The sequence below is a fragment of the Catharus ustulatus genome, chromosome 2 (genome assembly GCF_009819885.2).
Source record: "Catharus ustulatus isolate bCatUst1 chromosome 2, bCatUst1.pri.v2, whole genome shotgun sequence".
NCBI classification, from domain to species: Eukaryota; Metazoa; Chordata; class Aves; order Passeriformes; family Turdidae; genus Catharus; species Catharus ustulatus.
The window spans coordinates 43,563,160-43,590,351 of record NC_046222.1 but is presented as its reverse complement, the minus strand read 5'-3'; the positions used below and the strand labels follow the sequence as shown (position 1 = coordinate 43,590,351).

Here is a 27,192-nt window from a genome sequence, read left to right as displayed (position 1 = left end):
AGTCTCTATCATACTTCTGCCTGGATAGGAACATTGACACATTCTACAGCAAGCACCAGTACCTTCTCCAGTAAAGCTACGTACTGATCAGGAAAAGCAAGTAAGTAAAGTGTTTTGCTAGATAGAAGTTCATAAAATTTCAAATGGGAGGCAAAAATGAACTTTTATCCAGTCCTAAACACCTGCTTTTAACAGTGTACAATTTTAATAGGTAGTCTTTGATGTTTGTAAAGGACTCCACCCTCATATCTCCTTCTGTGTTCACAACAGCATCCATATCTACTGGGCACACAATCATCTGTTGCACTGTCTCCTCATCCATTAAGCAGGAAAACACTACTGTCCACATTTTCTATATCAGGAACTGAAAGTATGGAACTGTTAAGATGCATTCCAAAATCCTGAAACAGATCTGTGGGAAAGCAAGAGCACTTGCTACTTATTCTGCTTGCTTCTAATACCTAAGACTCTCTGAAAATAAGAAGTTCCAAAATTGAGGTCACTTTATTAAAAAGATATAAACTTAGATTTTAATACTGATAAACCTTTCCACTCATGTGTTAATATCAAAAGCTAATTATGTGTAAGAAAATATCTGAAATCTCCATCTCCTTGGAAAAAGAAAAAAGGTTTCCATACCTGTTCATAGATCTGAACCATAGATCCTGCTAGCTGATGTATTTTTGCTAAAGAGCCCCAAACAGGATGATTCTTTAGGTTCTTCTGTAGTACGGGCTCCAAGTAGGCACTGTAAATAATTTGCAGTTGTTCTCTTTCTGGATAGCTAAAAAAGGAAAAAACCTTAATCATTATGGACTTCTTCTATTTAATTAAAACTGAGTTAAAGTTATAGACACAATTACCAAGAAATTTCATTGAACAGCATTTCCATCCAGCAGCTAAGTAAAATTATCATTTTATTGCTTTAGGCCACTCTGAGAAATTTTCTAAATAAATCTTTTGATATGGTCAAGCTTAAAAACAAATAATAAACTTCAATTTCCCTAACTTTTTAACCAAATAGCACCTTAACATAAAGCTGCAGAAAGCAGCTTACTGCAAGCAAAATTATCCAATAAGAAACACATTTCAAACACTTCACTACCAACAGGCAGCTGCAGATTTGTCTTAGTTGGACTTCAATGCCAAGAAGTGCAGTTTTCTCTTTCGGTACCTGGTGGATTTCAGCGGGACCAGAGTGCTAACATGTAGCTAACTCTCAGAAAACCTACATTTCATCAGCTGAGAAAGACCGGAGGCCACACTTGACGATTTTCCACAAGAGTTTATTTCATGCCAAGGGTGGTCAAGCAGGGATTCTCACCGAACAAAGGGCAGGTAGCTATATTTATAGGTTCAGGGAGGATTCAAACTACAACCAATAAGAGTTTATACAAAGAACAGCATCCAATCTAAGTGAGAAGTTCAAAAGGTAAACTGACCAATTAAACATCTTAATTTCTAACCAATTATCTTCCAAAGTGTTAGGAGAGTGACCAAATTCTTAAGGAATTTGGCTCAACCTTGGTATCTAGGATATCTTATCTATTATAGCAAGTTCCAAGGGCCAGGAGCAGGCGGCTTTGGAGGAATTGTATCATCCACAAAGAAGTACCAAACAGCACCAAATCTGACAATCACAAACTGTGAGAAAAGATTAAAGACTAGAACAGACACATCTTTGTAAATACTGAATTGACAAGAGGTCTGTATAAAGACAGGCTGAATCCATGTTCTGAGAGTTATACTAATTTACATATACTTACTCAATTGCACAGAGACGAACAATAGAAGTAAACCTGGAGGTAAGTTTATGTCTTCCTAATGTTCCTCCAGCTGACATGGAAGCCACAATTTGGATGTTTTCTAAACCAACCCATTCCAGATTTTCATCATAAAATCCTTGATATGTAAGAACCTTCAATAATTAAAGAAATACTTCATTAAAGTCAACAGAGTATCATGCAAAATAAAATATAATAAATAGTGAGAAGTACACAATTATTTCTGCTTTCTTAATTGCCTGAGGTGTCTTACTCCTCCCAATTTTGTCATCTGCAGATTTGCAGGCCTCCATTGTCCCAATCACTAATGAAGATGTTAAAACAGATCACGGCTTCCAAGTAGACTCTGTTCCACTGATGATCACCCTCTGGGCCTGGCTCTTCAGTCAACTTTCAACCCACTACACTGTGCGCTTATGCAGCCTGTATCAACTGCTTTTCTTGTGAGGATCTTTTGGGAGACAGTATCAATGGTCTTAGTGAAGCCCAGGCAGACTATATTCATTCTCTACCCCTCATCAAGCATGACTTGGCCCTGGTGAATCCATGCGGACTGCTCCTGGCAATCTTCTTGTCATTCATGTGTCTACTGCACTGTAACTCATTGAGACAAGCACTCTTTATCTATTTATAAATATCAGCCAAATAAAAATGGTATCTTATTTCAGGCTGACATCCACATAGTCTATTAAACAACAAACAAAACTAATGCTAATACGGGATGCAGGATTTTAACACCAAAATTAATCAATGTAGGTATTTAATAAATACACTAAATTATATCCAGTATATTTGAGTCTCTTTATAAATAATAGATTTAAGTGTTCACCTGCTGCAGAAAAGCCACGAGAGTGCTTGTTCCCCATTTATCAGGTTTGGGTAGATTGATGTCTTTTAAGTACAAAACAAGCCTTTCACAGTCCTTTGGTCTGTACACTCGTCCAGTGTTTGTGCTGATTACAATGCAAGTTTGACTTAATTTCTGTAGAAGATGTTGAGAAGTAGTCTGTGCACTGCAGTGAACAGTAGCAATCTGAGTGGAGCGCAGCTGAGAAAATGCATAGTGAAGCAGCATCCTAGAAAACCAAGCATGTACATACATGTAGATATAAATAAATTAAAATGCTGTGCATCCAAAGATATTTTATAGTTTTTTACTTAAAACACATATATTAATATATCCTATATCCTATATTAATTGAATTGGATGGAGCATAAGGTTTGCTGAATTCAACATTCTTGCCTTTAACATTTTCAATTCAAAAATTCAATGAAAGTGTAGTGTATACAGCTACACAAAACAAACAGCTAATTTAATATCTTGATTATAGCAACCCAAATCATCTAAATAAGGAATCCAATAAAGGGAACAGGATGTGCTAAATCAAGTTGCCTGCACAAGGGATCTAGAGCCTCTTGAAATGAGACTGGATCTCACGTGCCTCTAAGCTGTTGCTCCATGACAGTAGGTTTGCCAAAGATCCTGTTTCGTATCTAATAGCCACATTCAGATGTCTTAGATGCATAGTGACAGTCTGAACTGTCCCAGCAGAACTTTGCAAGAATTTACTTATTTACCATTACATAAGGTTTGTTTAATTAATAACCTAAACAAGTCATATTATATCTGAAAGTCATATGATAAAACCATTATTTAAAAAATTTACAAATTCTGTCAAACAACTAGAAGTATATTTCACTTAAAGCAGGAATTATTTTTTACCCCTTTCCACATCCTTCAGGACCCACAAGAAGAAATGGCTGCTTGTTATTAATATCTAGCCATGGTCTAAAGTAATCTAAACCTCTCTGCATGTCAGGGGTTTGGATGACAGGAAGTGTTTGGAGATTACTGAAGTCATCAGCTGTTAGATTTTCAGGTTTTTTCAGCTGATACAGCATTAGCTCTCCAGTGTCTGTGTCATAATATGTGTCCAGGGGTTTCCTTGGATCAGGAGGAGACTCTTGTGCCCAAGAGAAGACCTTAAAAAAAAATAAAAATAAAGCTTCTGTTAACTCCATACTCCTAACAACAAGATCTATCATTTCAAGCTAGTCTAAAGAACATACAAAGAATACTTACGTAAAATCAAACATATAATTCTTCAATTTGATAGTTTGAGGCTGCCTTTGAGAATTCAATCATATCATGCATAAGCTTTATGATTAAGTCCTTACCTAAACAATACATTACTCTTCCACTTTTCATAATATAAAGAAATTAAATTAAATTGTACTTAGAAAAGCTTCCATTTTTTTTTATATTAGGATCCTAATAAGAAGAATACCTAAGAATACCTCCCTGATGAGGTGCAATGTCCTGTTACTATTTTAAGTATTCTGAATAGGAAAAAACTCCACAAAAATAAATCAGAATTACATATACAATATAGACAAACACAGTCTGCTACAGTGGGTCCTTGCACTAAGAAGTATGGACAAAGGCACTTCCCTATCTCTTGGTGCAGGACCAAAGGATTGCTATCTGGGATGGATGCAATCTATCAGTGGCACATAAAACATTCCTTCCCTTCTCAGCTATTTTCCTACAGATAACACAAATCAAAATCAAATTAGAGCACAGAAATTACCTCTTTTGCAAATTCTTGTCGTGACTTCATGTTGAGATTGCCACCAAGACCACGCAACAAGTTAATAATAAACTGTCCACGATCAGTACTTCCATGAAGATGAGACAGTCCATTCATCACAGTTCCAACTAAACTTGTTTCTACTACAAAGTCATTCTGTAAATTGAAAGTTGTACTAGATTTAAATATATTCCTCAATATAAACATGCTGCTATTACTCATTGCTTTTTGACATTTACACAACTGAGGAAAGATCTCAACACTGCTATTGCTCTAGAAAATTCACTTGATGTTAAATTATTTCTAAGCATTGATTCATAGGTTTTAATTCCAGAGTATGAGTTCATGTAATTTAGGATAAGCAATCAGAATTTTTCTCACAGATTTTCAGAATCTATAAGAAATAAACATAACTGTACACTGGAAATTTTCCTTTTTAACAGATGCTTTATGGATTTTGCTCTTTGGTACCAAAGAGAATTTGCAGCCTCAGGAACAACACCATGGTTTTCATTTGAGACTTTGAAAGTCTAAAAAATGCCATGGGTAAAAGAACTAGGAGGAAAAATAATTAGAAGAATACAAAATGACCGTGTATATTCCCCAGGAGGAGATAATGCACATCTCTTAAACACTAGCACACTGGCCACAGCAGTGGGGAAGTCTCCTAAAATATATTTTCAGCACATAAGCTACTTGATCAATGCAAATCCAGCTCCTCCAGAAGGGGAGTCTGGGAAGCACCATTAACATGGTCATAGCACCACACCTGCCAGAGTACAAGAAGGGCTTGGACAACTCTCGTAGGTGTATGGTTTGATTCTTGGGGTGGTCCTGTGCAGGACCAGGAATTGGACTTCAATGAACTCTGTGGGTCCCTTTCAATTCAGAATATTCTACAATTCTACAATTCTGTCAAAAAAGCACTAAGCTTTTTTTTTTTTTTTTAATTACAGTTCAAAAATTAATCTATTGATCTATTCAGTGCTGAGCTAGAAAAATGGATAATACTTAACAGAAGCTGAAATTTGATTAAGTATTCATTTACTAACCTTCTTTACAACCCAGTTTAAAGCCTTTTCAAAATAATCCCCAATCCAATTTTCAAGGTTGGATCTGCATTCTTCAGGCTGATTTCTTATCCAAGACTTTATTAGAGCATTAAGATCTGTATTTTCATCACTAAGTGAAAACAAAACAAGATTCAGATAAATACAAGACACCAACCTCTTTAAATAGACTGTTTTAAAGGAACAACAAAATTCCAAAAAAAGTCTTGTAAAATACTTTAACAATTTTTAACCAATATTTGGGCTCTCCAGTAAAGAATTCACAATGTCTTTCAGAAAAAAATCTGAAGTATTTTAGTCAAAAGGTTATAACAAACACCACAGAGGGATATGCAACCTAAAGACACTTCCTAACCTAAAGAAACTTCTCCAGTGGTTGGTTTCCTAAGTGCAAGCAACTAACCAACTGCTCCCTTCACTTGAGAATACCTTTCAAGAAAAATAAGTATGTATTTGCTTATTTACAAGTATGTAATACTCCTGTGTCTTACCTCAAGAAGATCATTCCCATTCGAGATATTGTAGCAGGAGAGGCACAGCTGAGGTCATGAGTTTCAAATATAAAGTTGACATTTGAACCAAACTGGATCCTTTCTCCACTGGGCATAGTCAACAACTTGTTGTCATCCAAAACAGAATTCAAAGATTCAATCCATTCAGGATCAATATCACCATCACAAATTATCCATGAAGTAACATCTATTTCCAGACACAAAAATAAACTATCAAATCCAAGAAAAACAGTTCAAAAATATCACCCCTTGCTATCTTAATGTTATTTATTACTCTTCCTTCATTGTGACTTACAGTTCTATGAAGGTCCTCCTCACATGTTTTACCTTCTGCTGCCTATTTTTGCTTTCTTATCACAAAATTTGTAAAGAATGTACCAAGACTTTTGGCTACAATTGTTTCCAGAAGTTTTTCTTGCCTTATGCTATCCACAAGTAACAACACAATATAAAGAAGTACAGTAATTTCATGATTATAAGGCGCACCTTAAAGCCTAAAATTTTGATCGAAACCCGGAAATGCGCCTTATAATCTGGTGCACCTTATATATGGACAAAATTCAGAAATTTGCCAACCCGGAAGTGTGAGCCGCGAGCCGAGCCGCGAGAGCCGCGCTAGCTGCGTGAGCCAAGCGAGCTGCCTGAGTCACACCAGCTGCAAGAGCTGTGCGCCGCGAGAGCGGCACACGCCACCCAAAAGCCACCCAAGCCATGAGAGCCACGCCAGCCATGAGCCAAGCCGTGCCAGTCGGCGCCGGGGGTGGGTGGGAGTGCTGGGGGCTGCGGCATGGGGAGGGCGCCTGGGACTGCATTTAAAGGCTACACCAATCTGTGAAAAATGTTTGCAAATTGAGCATCTGCCAGTAAACTCCGCGATCATGCGATTCCATTACTAATTTGTTACTTTGTTGTGTGCAGATCTTTGCTGCAAAACAAAAAGTGCGCCTTATAGTCCGGTGCGCCTTATATATCAACAAAGTTGAGAAAATTGCCGACAACCCAAAAGTGCCCTTATAATCCAGTGCGTCTTATAGTTGTGAAATTACTGTACTTGAAAACAGGCAATTTCAGCAATTTCAGAGTAACAGCCTGCGAGCCCCTCTCAGCCATACCTCGGGGCTCTCGCACCACTTGCCGAGCACTGTTGGTAAGCACTCCATCAGACCATTCCCTGGTATCCATGTCAATGCGGCCCAGCAGCTGATGCCGAGGCATGGCTTTGGGATTCATGGTGTACTGCTTCACTACTTTGCCAGTTTTACCAAGGGCTGTCTTCAACATCCGCCAGAGTGTTGATTTACCTCCACCGCTTGGACCTACGATAACTACACCCATTCTCTGACGCAGCTGTTCATACAACTCCAAAGCCTTCTTGATCTAGACAATGAAAGAGATAATGGCTACATGAAACTGTAAAGCTAAATCAAACATGTTCTTTTATAGTATTTCCAAGATTTACTTTGCATGCAGACAATTTCTATAATTTTGTTTTTTTAAACAATAGATATTAGCAGGTATATTTAAAATTATGATACTAAATTTTATTAAGAAATTTATTTTACATGTTAGAAGCATTTCACTAAATTACTAATATAAAAATAATAGCCATCTCTGGACATATTTTTAATGAAAATTTACCAAATCTTCAGTCACAAAACTTCATCCAGTTCTACAACAAATAAAGAAAAACAAGGCAGAGAATTGCTTGTGAAAATCAAATATTCACAGATTTCACTCTTTCACTGTCCAAAATATTCATTGGCATTTGCACCTGGCTTGAATGAAACTGTGTGTCACACGTTCACATCTTAATTTTCCTGGCACTATTTTTCTTTCAATTACATAACTGATGTACCATGCTTCAAACACACATCTGAATTTTCATGTATATGTAGTTAGAATCTACCTACCACTTATCTCACTTTTTAATAAAATATTTCTCAAAAGAAAACAGAAGTTAGTCAAATGAATGTAATATTATCAGTTCTAACTCAGAATAATACTGTTTTGTTGCTGTACTTAATGCAACAACTGTTTTCACCTGTGTACTTATGATTTCCAAGTTTGCTTCTTCAAAGACTTGATGTAAAGCTGCAGTTAACTCAGCGTATTCCACATCTTTAGAATCAGTGCCAGGAAATACATCCTTAACCAGCTCATCAAAACGTGTACAGTCTGAAAATGTAAGCTTTGATGTGGTGTTCAGGCGCAAAGCTTGAACCACTATGTGACTTTCATTAACTGGAAAGAAAAACAAAGGCAACAGATCAATTTAAGCTGTGTTAACACTGCTCAGATATTGAAAGTAGAATTGGAGCATAGATTCCAGAATTCCAGTTCATGTACCATTCTACCCGGAAGCCAGGCATACTTACTGTAAGTATGATCCATGGCCACAAACGCGTTCTATACAGATAAGAGGTGGTTATGATGCTGGTCAGATGCAGACCATTTGTTATGTCAAAATTTGCAAACTTTCTGATATATGCTGTTTAAGTAAACAGGAACCAGTAGTTGTCTCCCAAAGATGTTAAAAGCTCATCCATTCCACACTCTTTAATTCCCTCTCATTTAACCTAAACAACAATAACTTCAAAAAACATTTTAAAAATGCAGTGACTCATTCTAGTCCAATATATTTCTATCACTCCTACCTATCCTTATACGTGTCTCCAACTGCCAATCTGAACCTAGTGCCATGTGACAAATTTTGCAAAATGGTCTGATAACTAATGAATACTGACAGCATCAGAGGATCAACTTTCCTGTCCTAAGGTAAGTGAAAACAAGTCTTTGACAATCATTTTAAATGATTTCTAAATGAAGTCCTGTAATCTGCGTTCTTATCATCATATAAAAGCTCAATCTAGAATAAGACAAATGTTTTGTGATCTCCTAGTGAAGGTGGGCTTTCATATTCTCTTTTCTAAATTGCCTATAGATACAAGCTGTAAAAAAACCTGATTTTTAAAACTCCAGTGAACAAGAAAGCTGGAGTGAATAATCCTTTTACAAGATCCTGAAGAATCAGAAGTTTGATATGGTCAATCTTACTTTCTTGTTTTGCATCACTTTTCTTCAGCTGATGAAGAAGACTGCCACAGCCTCTCAAAACAGTCTTCAGTGCTCGTAAACCCCAATCATAGTGTTGCTGTGGTGTCAGAAGCTCCCTAAATTTAAAAACATTAATATTGTGATAAGATCTAGGCGACAGCATCTGAAATTTTGGCTGGTGAATAAACATACTTCTAATACGGGTTTGGTCAAAAGAGAAACTGGCACGTATTTGTAGCGTCATCTGAAATGCATTTCAGAAATACAGTAATGACACACAGAAATTTTCAGAGGGGTTATAGTCAACATATATTTGTTACTGACCCTAACAGCATTCACTCTAACTTCTGATCATTGTACTCTCTAATGCACATAGTTTCAACCAAATAGTCTTTTGCACTTCAACAATTTTAAGAGCTCAATACAACACAATGTGAGCATTCATTTAGTGAAATACTAGGGGAGCAGCAATTTGCTCCCTTGCAATTGTAACTGAATTCAAGATATTTTCATATCTCGACCTCCCAATATATTGAACTGTTTTAACTCTGTAAGTTAAAAGTATCAGTACAGAGATTTGCATGGTAAATGCTAAGCAACAAGTGCAGAGATTAGAAAGGTAACTCTACTAAGGAGGGGAGATGTGGGGTGGTGATATCTTACCTTGCTAGATTAAAAATAGCCACTAATTTTCTACCCAGTATTTTAGCATCCTTAAAGCCTTCTGAATACAAAATAACTTCTGCAATGAGTTCATTGTCTGGATGAGTCATAGCAACTGGCCTGAAAAGTTGCTTGAGGTTATCAGGCAGTTTTTGTCTTCCTCCATAACCTTTTCCCGCAGGATTCAGAGTGATAAAAATTCCAGAATTAGGATCCATTTCAACCTAGCATTAGAAGTGCATTGTAATGATATATTATCAGATGAAACAGTATTAAAAAATGTTGGGTGGACTACGTTTAGTTACAGTAGTCAGTTTCTAAGTGCGGCCGATGTGAAAAAGATAATTAAGTTTTGCTGTACCTTTTTGCCAAGCATCTCACATACAGGACTGTGTTTCTTCAGTGCATGTTGAATTGTCTGAACCTGCATGGATACTGCAGACAATACAGCTTCCTCAAGTCTATTGAATTCATCAAAACAGCCCCAGGCACCACACTTCACTAAACCCACAAATATGCGTCCCATTGACTTCACATCAATGCCCTTGAAATTGAAAAGAATGTTGTCAAAATTAAAATAACAAGGAAACACAAAATAAAGTCTTAAAGTCTTCCCATCCACTATAAAGCAGGTCCTTGAAAATATCCACAAATTTCCCATGACAGCTGAAAAATTATCAGAATAATTTCCAAAAAAATTTCAATGCAACTACAACTACAACTAATAATAATAATATTAATATTATTATTATTAATAATAATAAAACTTAGTAACTTGGTATTATAATGTTAATATTATTTCTGGAATAAAATTGCTTTATGAAGTATGGGTATAGATATCTATTTCCTAAATTAAACAAAACCATATTCACCTCATCACAATTAAAGACTAATACTTGTCTTCCAAGAATCCCACCCAAGGCCTTTACTGATTCTGTCTTCCCAGTTCCAGCTGGACCATAGGGATTTCCTCCAAGGCCCATCTTCATGGCCTGAGTAAGAGTTAGGTAACACTTATCTGTCAAAGGTGTATAAACAAGTTTTGGGGCAATCCCCTGCAGAAATGAAACAAATTGTATTGATTGGTAGACAGAAAATACCAGCAATTTATTCATAAGTAATTAATTTGCTAATACAAAGCAACAGCCAAAAATTTCTGTATCATTAAAAATATGTATTTGTCTACAAAGCTGTCCTGGTTTTATATCAAATGCCAGTGTATTGTTCAAATTTTTTACAGCTACAGAGGAAACTGCACATGGATATATAAAAAAACAAGCATATTAAAAATATTTATATGATAATGCAGCAACTTTGATACAACTTATATTTACCTCATCAGCATGAGGAATTAAAATTATTACCCTATCTTTTAATATGATCTATGAAATAGCATGTTAAGGACATAACAAAGTTAGAAAAATAATAACAATTAGGAGACAATGAAATGAAATGAGAAAGTGTTTGACTCACATATAAAAGCCACTCTGTAAAAATACCATACCTGATATTCATAAGTATATTGGAGTTCAGCATCTACCATCTGAACATAACATTTTTGGTCATTCATATAAAATCTCAGCTGCTTCTTCCAAGCCCAGTTTTCAACACTGTGAACCTCAGCTTGATTCAGCTGCTTCACCACATCAATGTTATGAATGATATCGAGGATGAGAGCTTTAAGCTTGAGCTCAAGGATTCCAGATTCTGCAAATAATCACACCAAAGAAAAATCACACCAGTCTAACAAGGAAGACACATGTTAACCATTCACAATTTAATTGTGCTGCTTTGTATTACCAGCAGATTTTATTTAGATCTTGATTGAATTATATAAGGTTTTTTATTTTCTAAAGCAAGCAGCATAAAACAAGACCCTGACAAACAATGTAAATCATGTAACTTCAGTCATTTTTAAGTTATTTTGTGTGCCTCAACATGGTGGGTGGGGGGCAAGCTTAAACAGAAGGAGAGGGAGACAGAGAAAGGGGGAAAGGAAAAAGAGGAGGGAGAGGCTTTTCTGCAAAGTAATTAATGCCAAGAAGTGTTAAAAGCCACGTCCACTTTGTCAATCAGTTTAGACCAACCTACTGGGTGATCTGTTCAACACCTGAAAACCATACTGGAGATTTTATTCAGATTAATTATGGTGATGCGGAGAGAAAGTTCATTAAAAGATTTGGTGCATTAAGTGTACTCTTAGAGCATATTGTTTAATTTAGTTTCATTGAAAGAAATTAATTAAAGCAAAGTAAGAATAATCACAACTCACTTCATAATCCCACCTATTTTCCAAACTAAAACATTAATGTAATGGACTATACAACAGATGAAATTAACACTTCTCTGTAACTGATTAAATTTCTCAAACAGCTATAGAAAGAGCACAGAAAGGAAGCTCAGATAAAGAACCACACTTACGGACTTCTGGAGGTAGGTGATACGAATCCTACATCTAATTGATATATCAGATGTTTAAAGTTCACAAATTGTAAACCAGAATTTAATGCAGTAAGCAGCTATACAAATGTGGTGGAAGATTATCAACTACATACTGAGTCTTTTTATACTTCAGATAAAAGCCATCTCACCTAACCTACAGTGTAGACCTCTCATCTGAAGTAGTCACTAAAAGCCCCACCTCTTGTCAAAAAGGAGGAAAAAGCACCCAGAGGCATAACTATACTAACCCATTCAGACTATGTAAGATTCAGAACAAACATTACTTGAGAATAACTAGCTTATTTTGCCTCAAAGGTACTCAAGAATTATTAGTTCAGAGGCAGATGCGTATGTCTAACATAGCAAAAGAGAACCACCAGAATATACTGGCTTGACATAATGTGCCTTCACTGCTGTTTGCCCACTTCCTGTGAAACAGTAGATGCATAAGCTAAAAGACAGAAATTTACTAAAAAAATTAAGAAAATAGGTCTCCAAATACACAAATTCCCCAAGATAATTTCTAATATATATAAAAATCCTTTCGTTTACTTTGAAATATTAATGACGCTAATCTTGGCTGTAAATAAGCGAGTGACTTTATGCAACTCAGCTTTATGAATTCAAATTGAGACAGATTTATGTAATTTCCTGTTTAAACAAACAATGTAAAATACTACACAACTGCAGTAATAATAAAGAATTATATATTAATCATCATTTGTATACCTGTACTCCCAGTATCTTCTATGGCACTACCAACACTAGTATAACGGTCCAGTTTAGCTGTGAGTTCTGATTCTAATTGTTGCAGGTTATGGTTTTTGATAGCACTTTCAACATCTTCAGTGAACAGAATTTGTTCTGCCAAGGAAAGAATCTTTGGAAGAGAAAGTTAAGATGTATTTTGTAAATACCGAACACATACAAAAACTAATCAGTTTTTCAATTAATTCGCAATTGTTTATTATGTCTGATATTTTTAATATTTTATTGTATAAATTTTAAACATTTGCTATGATCCTAAGCACAAAATTTTGCCAAAACTTGCAATGTTATCTAATACAGCAAGTCTTTTCCATTAAGTGGTATGTCAGATTGCCATGTAAAAGACTTGAATATTTCAAATGTTTGCAAGGGAATTTAGTAAGTCCACATATTTTTAAGAACTTGTCTATATGATAAATGAGTAAAATGGATTTGATTTGGGTTGTTTTCTTCCAAATCTAAATGTACAGTTCTTCATAAAACAAAACAAACTTTATTTGGTAATTCTAAGACTACGCAGTGGCATTACTGGACCAAGGCAAGGAAATACCTGGCAAGGAAAGAGTGATGGATCGATTGAACCTTGTGATTTTTTTCCAGCATCAACACAGTCAATTAACATTTTCTTCAGAGTCTCTTTCATCTCCAAAGCCAAACTGTTTAGCCACACCTGACAAAGAGACAAATAAACTCAAAAATTACATTACAAGTTATTTTCTCAAAGATGTTTGAACTACACTAGGATGTGATTTTCTTACCTCCACATCATTTGATAGAAGGACTTTATTTCTAAGTGGCACAGTTTCTCCTTCTACAGATTTCATGGCAGTTATGTATTTAAATTCTTCATCAAAGCTCACACTATTAATGCCTATTAATCAGAAAACAGCAAGAAAGTTATATATACTTAAAATCAAACATATATTACTAAGTGTCTAGTCACAGAAAGAGAGGAACTGCAACATATTACTTGGCTTCAAAGAAGCTTATCTCTCAATAAGTAAATTTCACAAATAAAGATTAATACATTACCAGCAAAAAGTTTCTTAAGATGAGACTGGATAACCAGAGGATTCGTGGACTGTCCTAAAATTTCTAATAAGTCATCATCTCCAACGAAATAGAATCTTGGAAATGCTGAACGCTTTTCCTATATAAAAACAGAATAAATCATGTTTTTTTTATTTCAACCCAAGTTTACTGACTTTCTTTGTTAAAAAATGTATTAATGTTCACTGTACCTCCAAAAACTCATTCAGAGATTTCTGACATCTTTGAAGCTGGTCAAGTATGGTAGTTAAAGTATTTTTTATTCCTGCCCGGGCATTCAGGGATGTTATCCTATTGTCACTCTTAATATCTGACATAATGGATCTTGACAGAAAAAAAACCCCAAATTCATAAATCCATTAGAATTTTTATTCAAATATGACATACATAAAGTTAAGTAAATAAAAATTAACACACAGGCAAGTAATATAAACAGCTAATATATAAATTTTAGGTTTCAGTACTAAGAATGAAACATTTCAGAATTTACCTCAACATCTCACCAATGTAATTTAACAATGGTTTCTTGCTAAAATTTCTCTACCTAGACCCAAGAAAATTCAGTTCTTGACTTTTATTTCCATTTAAGTAATTTCAACTCAAGCCAAGACAGATAATGGCACAAAGCTTTCCATATTTCTAAAACCTACTCCATTTTTGATTTTTTGATTTGTTTGGAACAAATAAACTATCTATGTCTCCCAAAACTCTGTGTGTACTTTCTTAGTGAACAAAGTGATAGCCTTCAACAAGATTCTTGAAAAAATAATTACATCAACTCTACTTCTGCTGCTAAGACTGATCTTGTGTTTGTCTGCCTTGACAACAATCTTTGACACTTCACATGATTCCTTTCTTCACATGTGCCCACTAAATGAAAACATTACCACCCTTATACAGATATATGCTGCTATCACACATATATATCTTAGGAATTCCTGTCACTGACCTTCTTCTCCATACATATGCCACTCATTCCATATATTTCCACCATGAAGAATGTTCTAGACTACAAGTCAAAGACATTACAAAAGGTAAGTTGCATTCCATAACACCAACCTAAAGTTTTCATCAACCCTGTTAAAACGAGCTTGTTCTTTGGGTAGAGCTCCACGACCAAATATCGGTTCCAAATAGACCCATTTCCTTTGAATTTGGTTTAAATTCTGCAGGTACTCATCCAAGTCAGCTAGCTTTTTTTCCCAGACAGACACTTTGTCTTCAAAACCTTTGTAATATGGAGAGTCCTTAAGAGACTGTAGAAGACAGCGATGATCTCCAACTTGATTGACTGTGTCCTTCCAGTCTTTAATAAGCCTGATAGTCTTGCCTTGGCTATCTTCATAATCTGTTAACATAAAGACAGCTCCGACTCCCCAGAGCTCAAGCTCACGTAATGCTTCTCTGATTGTGATTTCACCTTGAGCTCGACAATTCAAATCCTATTCAAAAGCAAGAACAGATTTCATATAAAACTACAGAGCTTGCAACAAACTCTCCATTCAAAAATGTAACACAAATTCTACTTCTATAATATTAGATTTATGCATATGAAACAACATATACTACATAAAATAAACCATAAAAAAAACTATACATCCTGCATTTAAAATTATTCATACCTTAAGTTCCATTGCTTTTTCTATAATGGCGTCTGTCACTTTTAATAGATCTCCAAATAGCAAACCCTCAAGTGTAGTGCCTCGGGGAAGACCCAGAAGACGAAAGAGATCCAACCAATGGTCTGGGGAAAGATGTTCTCCTCTTACATATTTTAGGAGTGGAACTATCATCTACAGAAAAAATGCACATGTAAATCCATCTAGTCATTATGAAAATTGCATCTGTTTGATTATGGAGTGACATGATATTCCAACAAAAATAAAATTTAAATTCTTAAACTGAGGTACAATTTTTCTTGTTCCTGAATTTAAAATTTGGGAGTATGATTCTAAAGACAACTCATTGTAAATCTGTGTGTAAGCTGTAATGATCATTCTGTTTACTGTAGAGAACTAAAGGTTCCCAAAAGTAAGTGAAATGTTCAAAACAGTATCAGAAGACATTTTGTTAAATATTAACTGGGTTTATGGTAAAAAATTAACAATGAGGTATAGAATGGAGTACATTACCTAGTAATACCAAAACATTTCTTGTTTCTCAGGCCTTTTTGAAATTCACAGAATCACAGAATTATTTGGGTTGAAAATTATTTTAGAGATCACCTGGTCCCAAGCCCCCTGCTGTGGGCAGGGACACCTTCCACTACTCCATGTTGCTCAAAGCAGCAACCAACCGGGCCTTAAACATTTCCAGGGTAATTAGCATCTTACTTTATATTTGTCCACTTCTTTTTGCAGCTTTACTGTCATTACAGTATGTTCTTCCATCTTCCTCAGTCTGTCATGCCAGTTAAACAAAAATTCTTCAAATAGGTATATCTTACTTCTGCATGAAAATCAAACATAAAAAGGTCTTAACAACACAGTACTACAACCACACTTGTATGCACACTAAAAATAAAGTAACAAAATGTTACCTAAAAGTAATCCAGTCTTCTTTGGCTATATCCTGAAAACCTTGATAAAACTCTTCATACAGTGCCCAGATTTCTGAACAACTCTGAATATCTTGACTTACAGCTTCTGACAATGATAAGTCAGGCTCTTCCAATTTAAAATGATGGCATTCTTCACTGCATAAAAAGACCATTGCATTACGCATTACATTATTCTACTGTACTTTTATGGATCAAGAAATGGTACCACACAGAAATCATCATACTTTTTCAAGAAAAGTCATTGTCTTTGTTGAAGAATATTGCTGCCAACTGCAATTTCCTTATAATCTCCTTCTTGAATAGAAATAATAAAGAAATATGAGCGATAACTCTTTTACACAACAACCTTCCCCCATATTCTCAATTATTTTCCATAAAATTTCATTTATTTTTTATTTATGAGAAAGGTGAATTAATTTGTGCCCTCAAAATAAACGCTGGAAAGAAAATAATTTTGAATTTATTGTTTCTTCCTGGTGGTAAAAAGAATTTGCTGGTAATCATTTATATCCAAAGTAAAAAGTTAAATAGAAAACTGCATCCTCAAGATCTGCAATAATAAGCACTTACACTTACAGGGAGAGGTGAGCTCCTGTGCACTTAAGTTACAAGAGATACTTTTTGGACCAATATCACAAACCTTCTCTTAGTGAGAATTTTAAAAGCCAGAATTAAGCTTTTAGTGTACAAACTTATTTTTGCAAGACCTTAGGAGACTTCAAAATTTATTTATCCAAAAAACATCTAGAAAAACTTAGCTTAAGAAATTCATGTTAGGTAAAATCAACAAAAAGGACCCTGAAAAGCTAACGAAAAACATGTAATACAAATTAAATTACTTACAATATCTGTTGTGATAAAAATTAGTGAACATTTTCTGAGACCCTATCGCTGCAAAAGATCAATACATTAATGAATAAGACATCCAGGGAAACAAACATACATACATACATGAGTTTTTCTTTCACGGTTTTAAGTTCATCAAATTCTAATTTTTTTTCCTTTATCAGCTGAGCGCTCTTCTCGAGTACATCCTGACCACCTGTTTCAATGACATCATCACTTGGCTTTAGCTGATCCCAGCGAGCTTTAAATTTTTCCAGGTCTTGAAGATATATAGTGATACGTGAAAGCACATTTCCTTTCATCATTTCCACCTGCAAAGCAATAAGAAAAATTACATTCTTTAATGTATTGTATATACAGCTATGATCAAAATCAAAGCATCAACTTCAAAACCTGTTAACAACAACTTGATCAAAAATTGAACTAAAAAAACTTCTTGTATAATACCCAAATAAATAGTTCAACTTTATTCCCCTTGTTTTGCTTTTCTTTTAAATGGGGAACTACTTTTTTTATTATGCTTGTACTTGAGACCTATTAATTCAGTGTATGCTACCTACTTAGGTTTGCTTTCCTCTTTTAGCACATAGAAGAATTGCTATATTTATATAACAAATTTATATGTTCAGTACAACTTCAAATGAGTTATGTAGTTTGCCTATGGATTGGAATTACAGGACTGTGCATAGGTCAGCAAAGTTAAATGAAAAGAAAATAAAAAGCTTCAATACTAAAAACATGATAAAAAAATAAAAATGCTATCTTTAAACTGTTATACTCTTTTCCTCTATTAACCATTGCATTCATTGAGCCATTTTGTCACCAGGAAGTTGTTTTGAGACAGAACTACAGCAATACAACATTTATTTCAGCATCAGTTCAAGGGAAGTTTGTCCTAGTTACTGCTTCAGAGTATACAGTTACTGCTTAAGAGTCTAAGTATTCTTCTTTACACAGTTCTCCCTCAACTCAGTAAAGCCCATGTTATTATTGAATGGACAATATTGATGGATTCAATCTAAGAAAAAAGTACTGTTCCAGACATATTCAAAATAATTTCAATGTTTTCAGCTAAAATATTAAGCTTTCATTGCTACCTGTTCAGCAATCATAAGCTGGTGGCTTTCCATCATTAATTCAAATTTATCCCATGTAGCTCTTAGGTTACTGATACTGTCCAAACCTGCACCAGCCACAGTTCGCAGAAGTTTGTTTTTATCTTCAGCCTCATGAAACAGGAGAAAAATCTAAAATCAGAAAGATCAAAAATAGGTGTGCATGTAAAAATTCAGTAAATCCTTTTATCTAAAGCAAATACATATGAATTGCCAATTCTGTATGCACAGATAATAAGCTTATATACAGCTGCTTTTTTAATGCTGCTTATAGAATAATATTAAAATATTTGAAAAAATAGTATCTGAGGTATTTAGAGAAATTCTAAACCTGAATCCTAACATGAGATATACAGAAGTGAATGTAAACTATAAAAGAGGTAAGTGCCACCTTATATATTGCCGAGATCAACTGAATAAAATTGGAGAACAGCAGAAGAGGAAGAGAATTTGATAAATCTGTGTGAATGTTTGTTGCCTTTGGCTGGGGTGTAGTTAATTTTTTTTTTAGTAGCTGGTATGGAGTTGTGTTTTGGACTTGTCATGAAAATGATGTCAATAACACAGGAATGTTTCAGTCACTGCTGAGCAGGGTTTACACAGAGCCAAAGCCTTTTCTGCTCCTCACCCAACGCCACCAGTGAGGAGACTGGGGGTGCACACAGGGTTGGGAGGGGACACAGCCAGGACAGCAGGCCCCAGCTGATCCAAGGGACATTCCAGACTTTATAGCACCAAGCTCAGCATAAAAGGTGGGGGAAGAAGGAAGGGGGCATCCAGAAAGATGCTCGTCTTCCCAAGTCATTGTCATACATGATGGAGCCTTGGTCTCCTGGAGATGGCTGAACACCTGCCTGCCCAAGGGAAGTGGTAAATTCATTCCTTGTTTGCTTTGATTTTGTGCAGCTTTTGCTTTACCTCTTACGCTGTCTTTATCTCAACCCATGAGACACAGCCAGACAGAGACATTCCATGCCATATAATATTGCTTCCTTTCCTTTTCCCTTCCTTTCCCTTTTCCCTTCCTTTCCCTTTCCCCTCTTTTCCCTTTTCCTTTCTCCTTTCCTTTCCTTTCCTTTCCTTTCCTTTCCTTTCCTTTCCTTTCCTTTCCTTTCCTTTCCTTTCCTTTCCTTTCCTTTCCTTTCCTTTCCTTTCCTTTCCTTTCCTTTCCTTTCCTTTCCTTTCCTTTCCTTTCCTTTCCCTTTCCCTTTCCCTTTCCCTTTCATGGAATTTCTTGGAATTTCCTTTCCTGGAATTTCCTTTCCTGGAATTTCCTGGAATTTCCTTTCCTGAAATTTTCTTTCCCCTTCCCCTTCCCCTTCCCCTTCCCCTTCCCCTTCCCCTTCCCCTTCCCCTTCCCATTTAAGATCCTCTATCGCATCTGCCTTACATCCACAGCCCCAAAATTATGGGGCTTCCTCTACACCCTGTGTTATCTACCTTGAGCCTTGTATGGATCTCTGACATGCAGGACATGCCTCAAACAGTAGGCACCTATTCATCAATAACTGCATTGAGCTCTCAGTGGAGTTAAGAAATTAAGGACGATGAGCCACAAGGTGCCTACCCCAGGGCAACAAGGATTGCTCCAGGCTGCTCACTATACTACTGGGACTTGATTCAGTTCCTCACAAACACATTTTTCAGGCCATCCCGGATGTCCTGTGGCACTTGCATGCCTCCAGCTGCAACTACAAAAAGGCAAAGACCTCCCAGAACTTGTATGTTATGTTTGCCAGCCTCGTTGGGATGTTGGAAATGCATCTCAGTAACTCTAGAACTGCACTTTCGGGCAACTGGACCAGACTTCTGCTGAGTATATTAACAGCACATGCACTGCAGACACCTGCATATAAACACCTAAATTCAGATGCACTCATTCAGAACTGAATCCTTCAAAGGATAAATACCATCCAGTTGGGAAGAGCCAATATGTGTTTTGTAGAATTCCACAATCTTGTAGAACCAGAGCTCTTTAAAGGCATCAGTAATGATACAGATGAAGAAGGGTTAAATCTTATATTCCAGTTGAGTTTCTAAAAACTTTTTAACACAAACCTTTATCCAAGGCATTTAGGGAAAACTACTAGCCCTGACATAAGAACAAAAGTCCTTGTACAGATAATTAATTGGGAAAAAGAAAACAGTGTTAGGAGGAAATGGCTAGTTCCTGCAATCAAAAAATATTGCCCATGAAGTTCTCTAGATACCTGTTCTGGACTGCCCAAAGTGCTTATAAAACAACTGGAAAAGGAGACCAGCCTGTGAAATTATAAAGTTAACTGATGGTATTATATTACTTCAAGCATTAAAATATTTCATCTGTGAAGAACTGCAAAATGAATATAGAATAAATAATGACTGATGGTACTGGTGACAAGCAAAATTCAAGCAGATAACCATGAAGTGACATAAATGTGAAAAAATAAATTTCACTTGTACAAGTTGAGTCCTAAGATAAAAAACTGCAGTTCAGACTGGTATCTTGGCGTTATGGCAGCTAGTTTTACCAAAATGGGAGCTTAATCTAAGGAATAGGAAGCAAAACAAATGTTACGATTCACAGAGACCAAAAAGATAACAAGAGGTAATATTACTATTTCATCATGTAAACCATGTTTTTTTCAGATCTTAAAAACTGAGAAAAAACGGTTGGTCACACAGAAAAATGAAACAGAAAGAAAAGACTTATCAAAAGGTAACAAGGATGATCAAAGTTATGAGTGGGCTTACGCATAATAAAAGATTAGATTAACTAACACTCTTCAATCAGAGATCGCTGATACCAGACACAACAAAGAAGAGAGTCATGTGCCATGAAAAGGACAAATAGGAACTGTTTAGTCCATATCTCTTCCAGTATAAGACATAAATATTATGACACCAACAGGTGCCAGATGGAAAAAAAATAGAAAGAGGGGTCCTTCATGTAATGGGTAATTGATCTACACTTCACCATAGAATATTTTGGATGTCAAACGTGTATTTGCTCTCAAGAGAAAATGAGGTAAGGATGTGGAAAAGAAATCCAGTAAGTGTTACTATGTGCTCATAAATACCACATAAAAATCAGCAAGGTTCAGGTTGAAGGTTAGAAGTAAAAAGTATCAAATATGCTGCTCTGATTTTATATTTTCCCCGATGTAAATCGTTCCACTGCTGGACACAAATTACTGTGCTACATGGACTACTGCCCTGACCTATGTGACCTCTGCACGATCCTTATTAGTTATTATTAAATGTAAGTTTCCATACTAGAAAGAGACAGTTTTATAGCTGTTGTTCTGGATTGAATAAAACAGTATCTTACCCCTTCTTTTCGTTCATTTAGGCTTAAATATTTTAAATTGTCTTCTGCTATTTCCTCGACAGTTTGGGGCCTAATCACCAGTGTTTCCATGGCATCAGTGAGAAAAGTAGAAACATCACATAGGTGAGCTACATAAAGATGGAAAACAAAGTTATCATGGAGACAATTTTGTAGTTTTAAATACCCAAGTCAGACAAATGCACAAGGATATAGCATTAGTCATAAGTGTGCAAAGTATTTGTTTAAAAGCTGCAGACTCCAGTCTTGTCTACTACCTGAACAAAAATTGCACATTTATGTTTACACATAGCTTTTCAAATGTGATTCGCGGCGTGCAGTGTATGACTTAGACCATAAGTATCAGAGTCCCTTCTGAACATTAAACATAAAAACTTCAGGTATTTATTTATATACTTTCAAAGGCTGTATAGGTCTTTTTTAGGTAAACATATAAAAATAGATGTTAAAATTGCTTTTAGGTTTTTTGGGTTTGTTTTTTTTTTGTTTTGGTTTGGGTCATTTAAAGAAGTTAACTAACTAAAGCCAGCTTGCTTTACACATTGAAAAGACTCACAAAAAACACCTGAATAAGCTATAATGTTGTATTTACCTACCAAGGAAAATCTCTTTTGATACTGAGAAAGGAGCTGTACAGTTCCAGGAAATGTTCCAGGAAAGATTCACCTTTCAGTTTATGGAAACAATTCACTTTCTTGCACAATACCTGTTCTATGTTTCCTGTGACAACCGTTAGATTTAAAGCACAAAGCACAGCTGTCCCTCATCATCTACACTTTATTCCATTTTGTTCTGCTGTTCTAGATATAGGTCGACCACCAAACAGGAAAATGTTTTGGGTTCTTCAACACAGTTCTAACAGTTTTGACAATCTAACCATCAAGTAATTCTATGGAGTAAGTCTAGATTATTTTAGACTCTTCACAAAGTATTTCGATTTGTAAAAGAAGAATCTAATAGCATTTTTATTACACTTTATGACACATTCTCAAACACCTAGAAAATTTTCCTCCCTTAAACATTAAATGAATTTGCCTCTCTGAAGCAACAAAATTTTCCTTCAAATAAAAAAATACAAGCAAAATAATGTTCACATGTATAATTTTACACCTGTAACAGATGTGTCCCAAACAAGATAACAAGGAAGATACACAATTGACATCAGAGTCCTAGGTTAAGTCTGTAGTGAAAAAGTAATATTGAGGAATACACAGATGTACAGATTACTTTCTTTGCATTGTGATTTCTGCAGTTCACTGTGCCTGAAATGAAAATATTTCTTTAAATTAGTATTTACATTAACACAGGTGTGCCCAAGTACAACAGAAAAAAATAAACACCTGTTCATTGAAGTTATTTACCTTGAATAGATTTTCTCAAAGAAACAACTAGAATGTCATACAACTTCTGGATGAAATCATCGATTGCAGTTTTCACAGGGTTGCAATTAACAGTTAAACAATCAATTCGGATCGTGCTTTAAGAAAAAAGAGATTAAAAGACAGCAAATATTCAGTAGCATAGTATCATAGGGTCATGTTGGTATCTCTACATCTATGCACATGTACAGCTTATCCTAACTCTGTAGTTTAATGAAAAATTTCCCTTATAATTCAACAAATGAAAGTCATAGCTTATTGGGAAAATTACTCATAGTATTGAAATATTGATAACAATTATGCATATATACTTTCAGTTTTATGGGGACTGAGGTCCAATGTTCTGCTTCTCCAAATAGTTATAAAATGGCCTTATTTTATACAACCAGTGCCATAAAATTCTGAAAGGCTATTACCACACTCAAAAGAAAAATACTTCCATTATTTGTATATTCACGTCTTTAATTCACTAATTTCCATGACATTTAACTAACTCAGCCTTCAGTAGTAATAAGAACAGAAGAAAAGCCATAGAGAGTCATTTCAAGGCCCCATATCTAATATATCAATGATCATAAGTAGAGACCTATAGAACAGTAAGAAAAAGGTCTACCTTATATCTTCCTAACTATGCTCCCTCTACAGTAATATTTTCAACTCATGGATTTCTTAGTAACATGTTGCTTCTGGCCATAAGGCACATCACCAGTTTCTCTTCTATTCACCTCAGTCTGTCCATAAACTCATGGAAATCTTTACTACTCAAAGTATCACTAGCCAGCAAGTTCTACCAGCCCATTCTCCAGCATGAAATGTCACATCTCTTTTCTTGTTCTAAACATAATACCTACCAGTTTTACTTTAGAACTCCAAGCATACAGCACATGAAGTTCATGTGAATAAAGGTAAGAATAAAAGCCTACCCTAGCATATTTTAAACTCTAAGTTATAAGAGGCAATCAAACGCTTCAATACAGTAATTACTTCATTTCATTAAAATATTTGCTACATCTAACTGCCATATATGTTTCACATGTACAGGACTTAGCTAAAAGGTTTGTTAAAATATTATGTTTTGCAATATTTCAGAATTAGCCCTGAATTCTGAGGAAGTTTCCCATCATATCAAGAGGAAGTAATTAAAAGTTTTCAGAGAAGGTGGCACGGATAGAAGAGAGTATCTAAAAATAAAAATGAAAAATTAAAATCGAAACATTTAAAAACTATATCAACATTTTAAAAACACCTGAAATTCTATTTACTTCTTCATCTCTATTTTACTATTACCTTTAAAATATCTGATAGAACACATTATTCAAACAAGAGACCAGAGTTACACTATACCTTGGAAGACGTTCTGCTTCTTTCCCTCTCACTTTTAATGCCTTGAAGTTTTTTTCCCAGTCCTGTTTGCTAGAAAGATGTGTCTTCACCAAAGGTTCCATATCTACTTGGCCAATTACAACCCATTCCTTTCCAACATAATTTTTTATTCCATGGAAAAGAAATATTTCACAGATTAAAATACTGTTTCTCAGTAACATTAAAATACTTCAATAATATTTTCAAATTACATTCTCTCTAATCTTTGTGCTTCTTCAATTACCTATAGGTTCGCTTAGTGCAAAAATCAGGAGGTAAACAATGGTTTGACATGTTCACACATGGAAGGATACTCAAAACAGAAAGAATGAAAAGTCAGCTATAATACAGAGCTTTCAAAGAACTACACATATATTTCAAGTCAGGCATGCGCTTAAAGGATTGGTTAACACAGATGGACTTGCTAAGCTTTTGCTTATATGCCTTGAAGAAAAGGACAACAATGCACAAATGCCATTGTTCAGCCACTTGTAGAATGTCCAAAACATAAAATGATACAAATCTAAGGGAAAAAAGGCATGAGTCTGTGCATTATTGAAAATACCTTGAATTGATTAGAAACCTCTGTCAGCCTTCTGAACAAATCCTCTGCTTTACTGAAAGCAGTCAGAAATCCATTTGCATTTCTTTCGGTCATAACAGTGAATATGGACTCATCTTCTGCCTCACTTACTCCCCTAAACTGATTTGGAATAGAGATGAATCTCTTCATTTCTCTATAATATCTAGCTCGTACTTCTTCAAATGGAGGTCTGAATTGCAAGCGACCTTGCCTAAAAAGTGAAACAAATAATAGAAAAACTAATATTTTAATGTACAGTAATTTCACAACTATAAGGTGCACCGGATTACAAGGTGCACTTCCTGGTGTCGGCAAATTTCTGAACTTTTGCCCATATATAAGGTGCACCGGACTATAAGGTAGACTTTTTTTTGCAGCAAGGATCCACTGCCGGCTCCCCCCGCGTGGTTGCTGGCCGCAGCCCTGCCTCCACCCTGCTGCCGCAGCCCCACGGCCCCACCTCCACCCGGTAGCCGCGGCACTGTGGCCCCATCTCCACCCGGCAGCCGCAGCCCTGCCTGCACCAGCCGGCCGCGGCCCTGCCGGCTCCCCCCACAGCTCGCAGTTCGCACTTCCATATTGGCAAATTTCCGAACTTTGTCCATATATAAGGCGTACCGGATTATAAGGCGCACTTCTGGGTTTCCATCAAAATTTTAGTCAAAAGGGTACGCCTTATAGTCATGAAATTACTGTAATCTGTACCCGAATATTTTCTTTTAAGGTCAAAAAAAGTCTTACTTGAATGTTAGATCAACAATTATCTCTGGTAAATTCTCATTGAGTGCTTCTAAGCCCATTTGATACTGATGCTCCAGGGCTTTGTAAAGTTGATGATTCCAGTGTTGTCTCCAAGCTTTCATATCACTCGATCTGAAACCCTAAAATTGAACAATATTTATTTTTATTTTATTCCTCAAAACATAATTGTAAGATGAAATTGCATGTGGTATAAAATCTGAAGACCAGGATCTTAGCAGAATTCGGTAATCACACAGCTAGAACTGACTGGGTCAAGGCACCAAGCTGGTCAGAGTTTAAGGACCACCTGGACAACATACTTAAGACACAGTGCTTAATTTTAGATAGGCCTTTGAGGAGCAGGGAGTTGAATTTGATAGTCCGGATGGGCCCCTTCTAACTCAAGAGATTACTTTTTGATTTGTGACCAGTAATTGCATTTATTTCAAATTAATAAAGGAACAAAAAAAAAACCATCTAAATCAAACAGACTCTGTGGAGATCAACACAGGAACTTCACTGAGGTTCATTACCCATTTACCAGAACATTCTTCAAGGTTACTCTAAAATACACAGGACTCTGCTGGAAATAACACAAAGAGCTGGCTGAATAAGACATTTAAACCTGTACCACACCTTCTAATTTCTTATAATATGTAAGCTACCTTTTAAACACTATTTATAAAAATTCTTCTGTGTGTTTCCACAGAACAATGTTAACTAATTAATTAATGGACAATTTTAGCTCAAATAATCCAGTTTTTCATCAAAATCTGCCACACTGCACTGTAAGAACATGTAAAACCTCATCATACAGTCAAGTTCTGTAAATCACAGAATATTCTGAGCTGGAAGGGACACACAAGGGTCATCAAGTCCAACTCTTAAGTGAATTGTCCATATGGGGCATTAGCACTGTGACCAACTGAGCTAAATGGTCATTTGCAAGTCATGGTGGAATTTGCAGAAGGACAAATAAATTAGAAACTCCTTCCAGCTTAAAAGGTTCTCTTGTTTAATTGGAGATTTTCAGATAGGGCTTTGGAGGCAGTCCAGGGTTGCTGCAGGAAGCTACACAGTTAAGGTCTGCCCTAGAATTCAAAGTTGCTCATAGGAGCTCTTCCAACAGAAAGATTCCAGAGATTAAGAAAACCTGAAATTGTCCTAATTAAGCCTTAAGACAATTATAATAGGGTTTTTAAAGAAATATGTGACATACTGACTATACCATTTCATAATTTATGGAATGGGAAAAATACATATATTTGGTTAGGTGTCATTACTTCTACTCAAAGATTTTTAAAGAGTGAATACAGTTTAAGTAATTTTTCATCTAAAAGCGTT

The 27,192-nt window shown here is 35.6% G+C and overlaps 1 protein-coding gene across 2 annotated transcripts in view; it reads right to left on the bottom strand.

Moving 5' to 3' along the window:
* The window catches only part of DYNC2H1 (dynein cytoplasmic 2 heavy chain 1), a 154,930-nt gene that overhangs the window by 114,753 nt on the left and 12,985 nt on the right, over positions 1-27,192 (bottom strand). For both annotated transcript variants that reach the window (XM_033051487.2, XM_033051488.2), the window contains exons 16-45: positions 25,849-25,988; positions 25,090-25,318; positions 24,507-24,634; positions 23,145-23,260; positions 21,766-21,893; positions 18,438-18,587; positions 17,446-17,651; positions 16,474-16,629; positions 16,268-16,382; positions 15,557-15,727; positions 14,994-15,376; positions 14,126-14,258; positions 13,917-14,034; positions 13,643-13,755; positions 13,435-13,554; positions 12,846-12,996; positions 11,179-11,381; positions 10,547-10,729; positions 10,036-10,218; positions 9,675-9,898; positions 9,012-9,127; positions 7,999-8,198; positions 7,070-7,334; positions 5,937-6,144; positions 5,428-5,557; positions 4,376-4,531; positions 3,508-3,767; positions 2,614-2,860; positions 1,767-1,918; positions 640-784 (exon numbers count right to left, since the gene is read on the bottom strand). In XM_033051487.2, the coding sequence (XP_032907378.1) occupies positions 640-784; positions 1,767-1,918; positions 2,614-2,860; positions 3,508-3,767; positions 4,376-4,531; positions 5,428-5,557; positions 5,937-6,144; positions 7,070-7,334; positions 7,999-8,198; positions 9,012-9,127; positions 9,675-9,898; positions 10,036-10,218; positions 10,547-10,729; positions 11,179-11,381; positions 12,846-12,996; positions 13,435-13,554; positions 13,643-13,755; positions 13,917-14,034; positions 14,126-14,258; positions 14,994-15,376; positions 15,557-15,727; positions 16,268-16,382; positions 16,474-16,629; positions 17,446-17,651; positions 18,438-18,587; positions 21,766-21,893; positions 23,145-23,260; positions 24,507-24,634; positions 25,090-25,318; positions 25,849-25,988 (5,229 nt within the window). The remainder of the gene's footprint in view (positions 1-639; positions 785-1,766; positions 1,919-2,613; positions 2,861-3,507; positions 3,768-4,375; positions 4,532-5,427; positions 5,558-5,936; positions 6,145-7,069; positions 7,335-7,998; positions 8,199-9,011; positions 9,128-9,674; positions 9,899-10,035; positions 10,219-10,546; positions 10,730-11,178; positions 11,382-12,845; positions 12,997-13,434; positions 13,555-13,642; positions 13,756-13,916; positions 14,035-14,125; positions 14,259-14,993; positions 15,377-15,556; positions 15,728-16,267; positions 16,383-16,473; positions 16,630-17,445; positions 17,652-18,437; positions 18,588-21,765; positions 21,894-23,144; positions 23,261-24,506; positions 24,635-25,089; positions 25,319-25,848; positions 25,989-27,192) is intronic.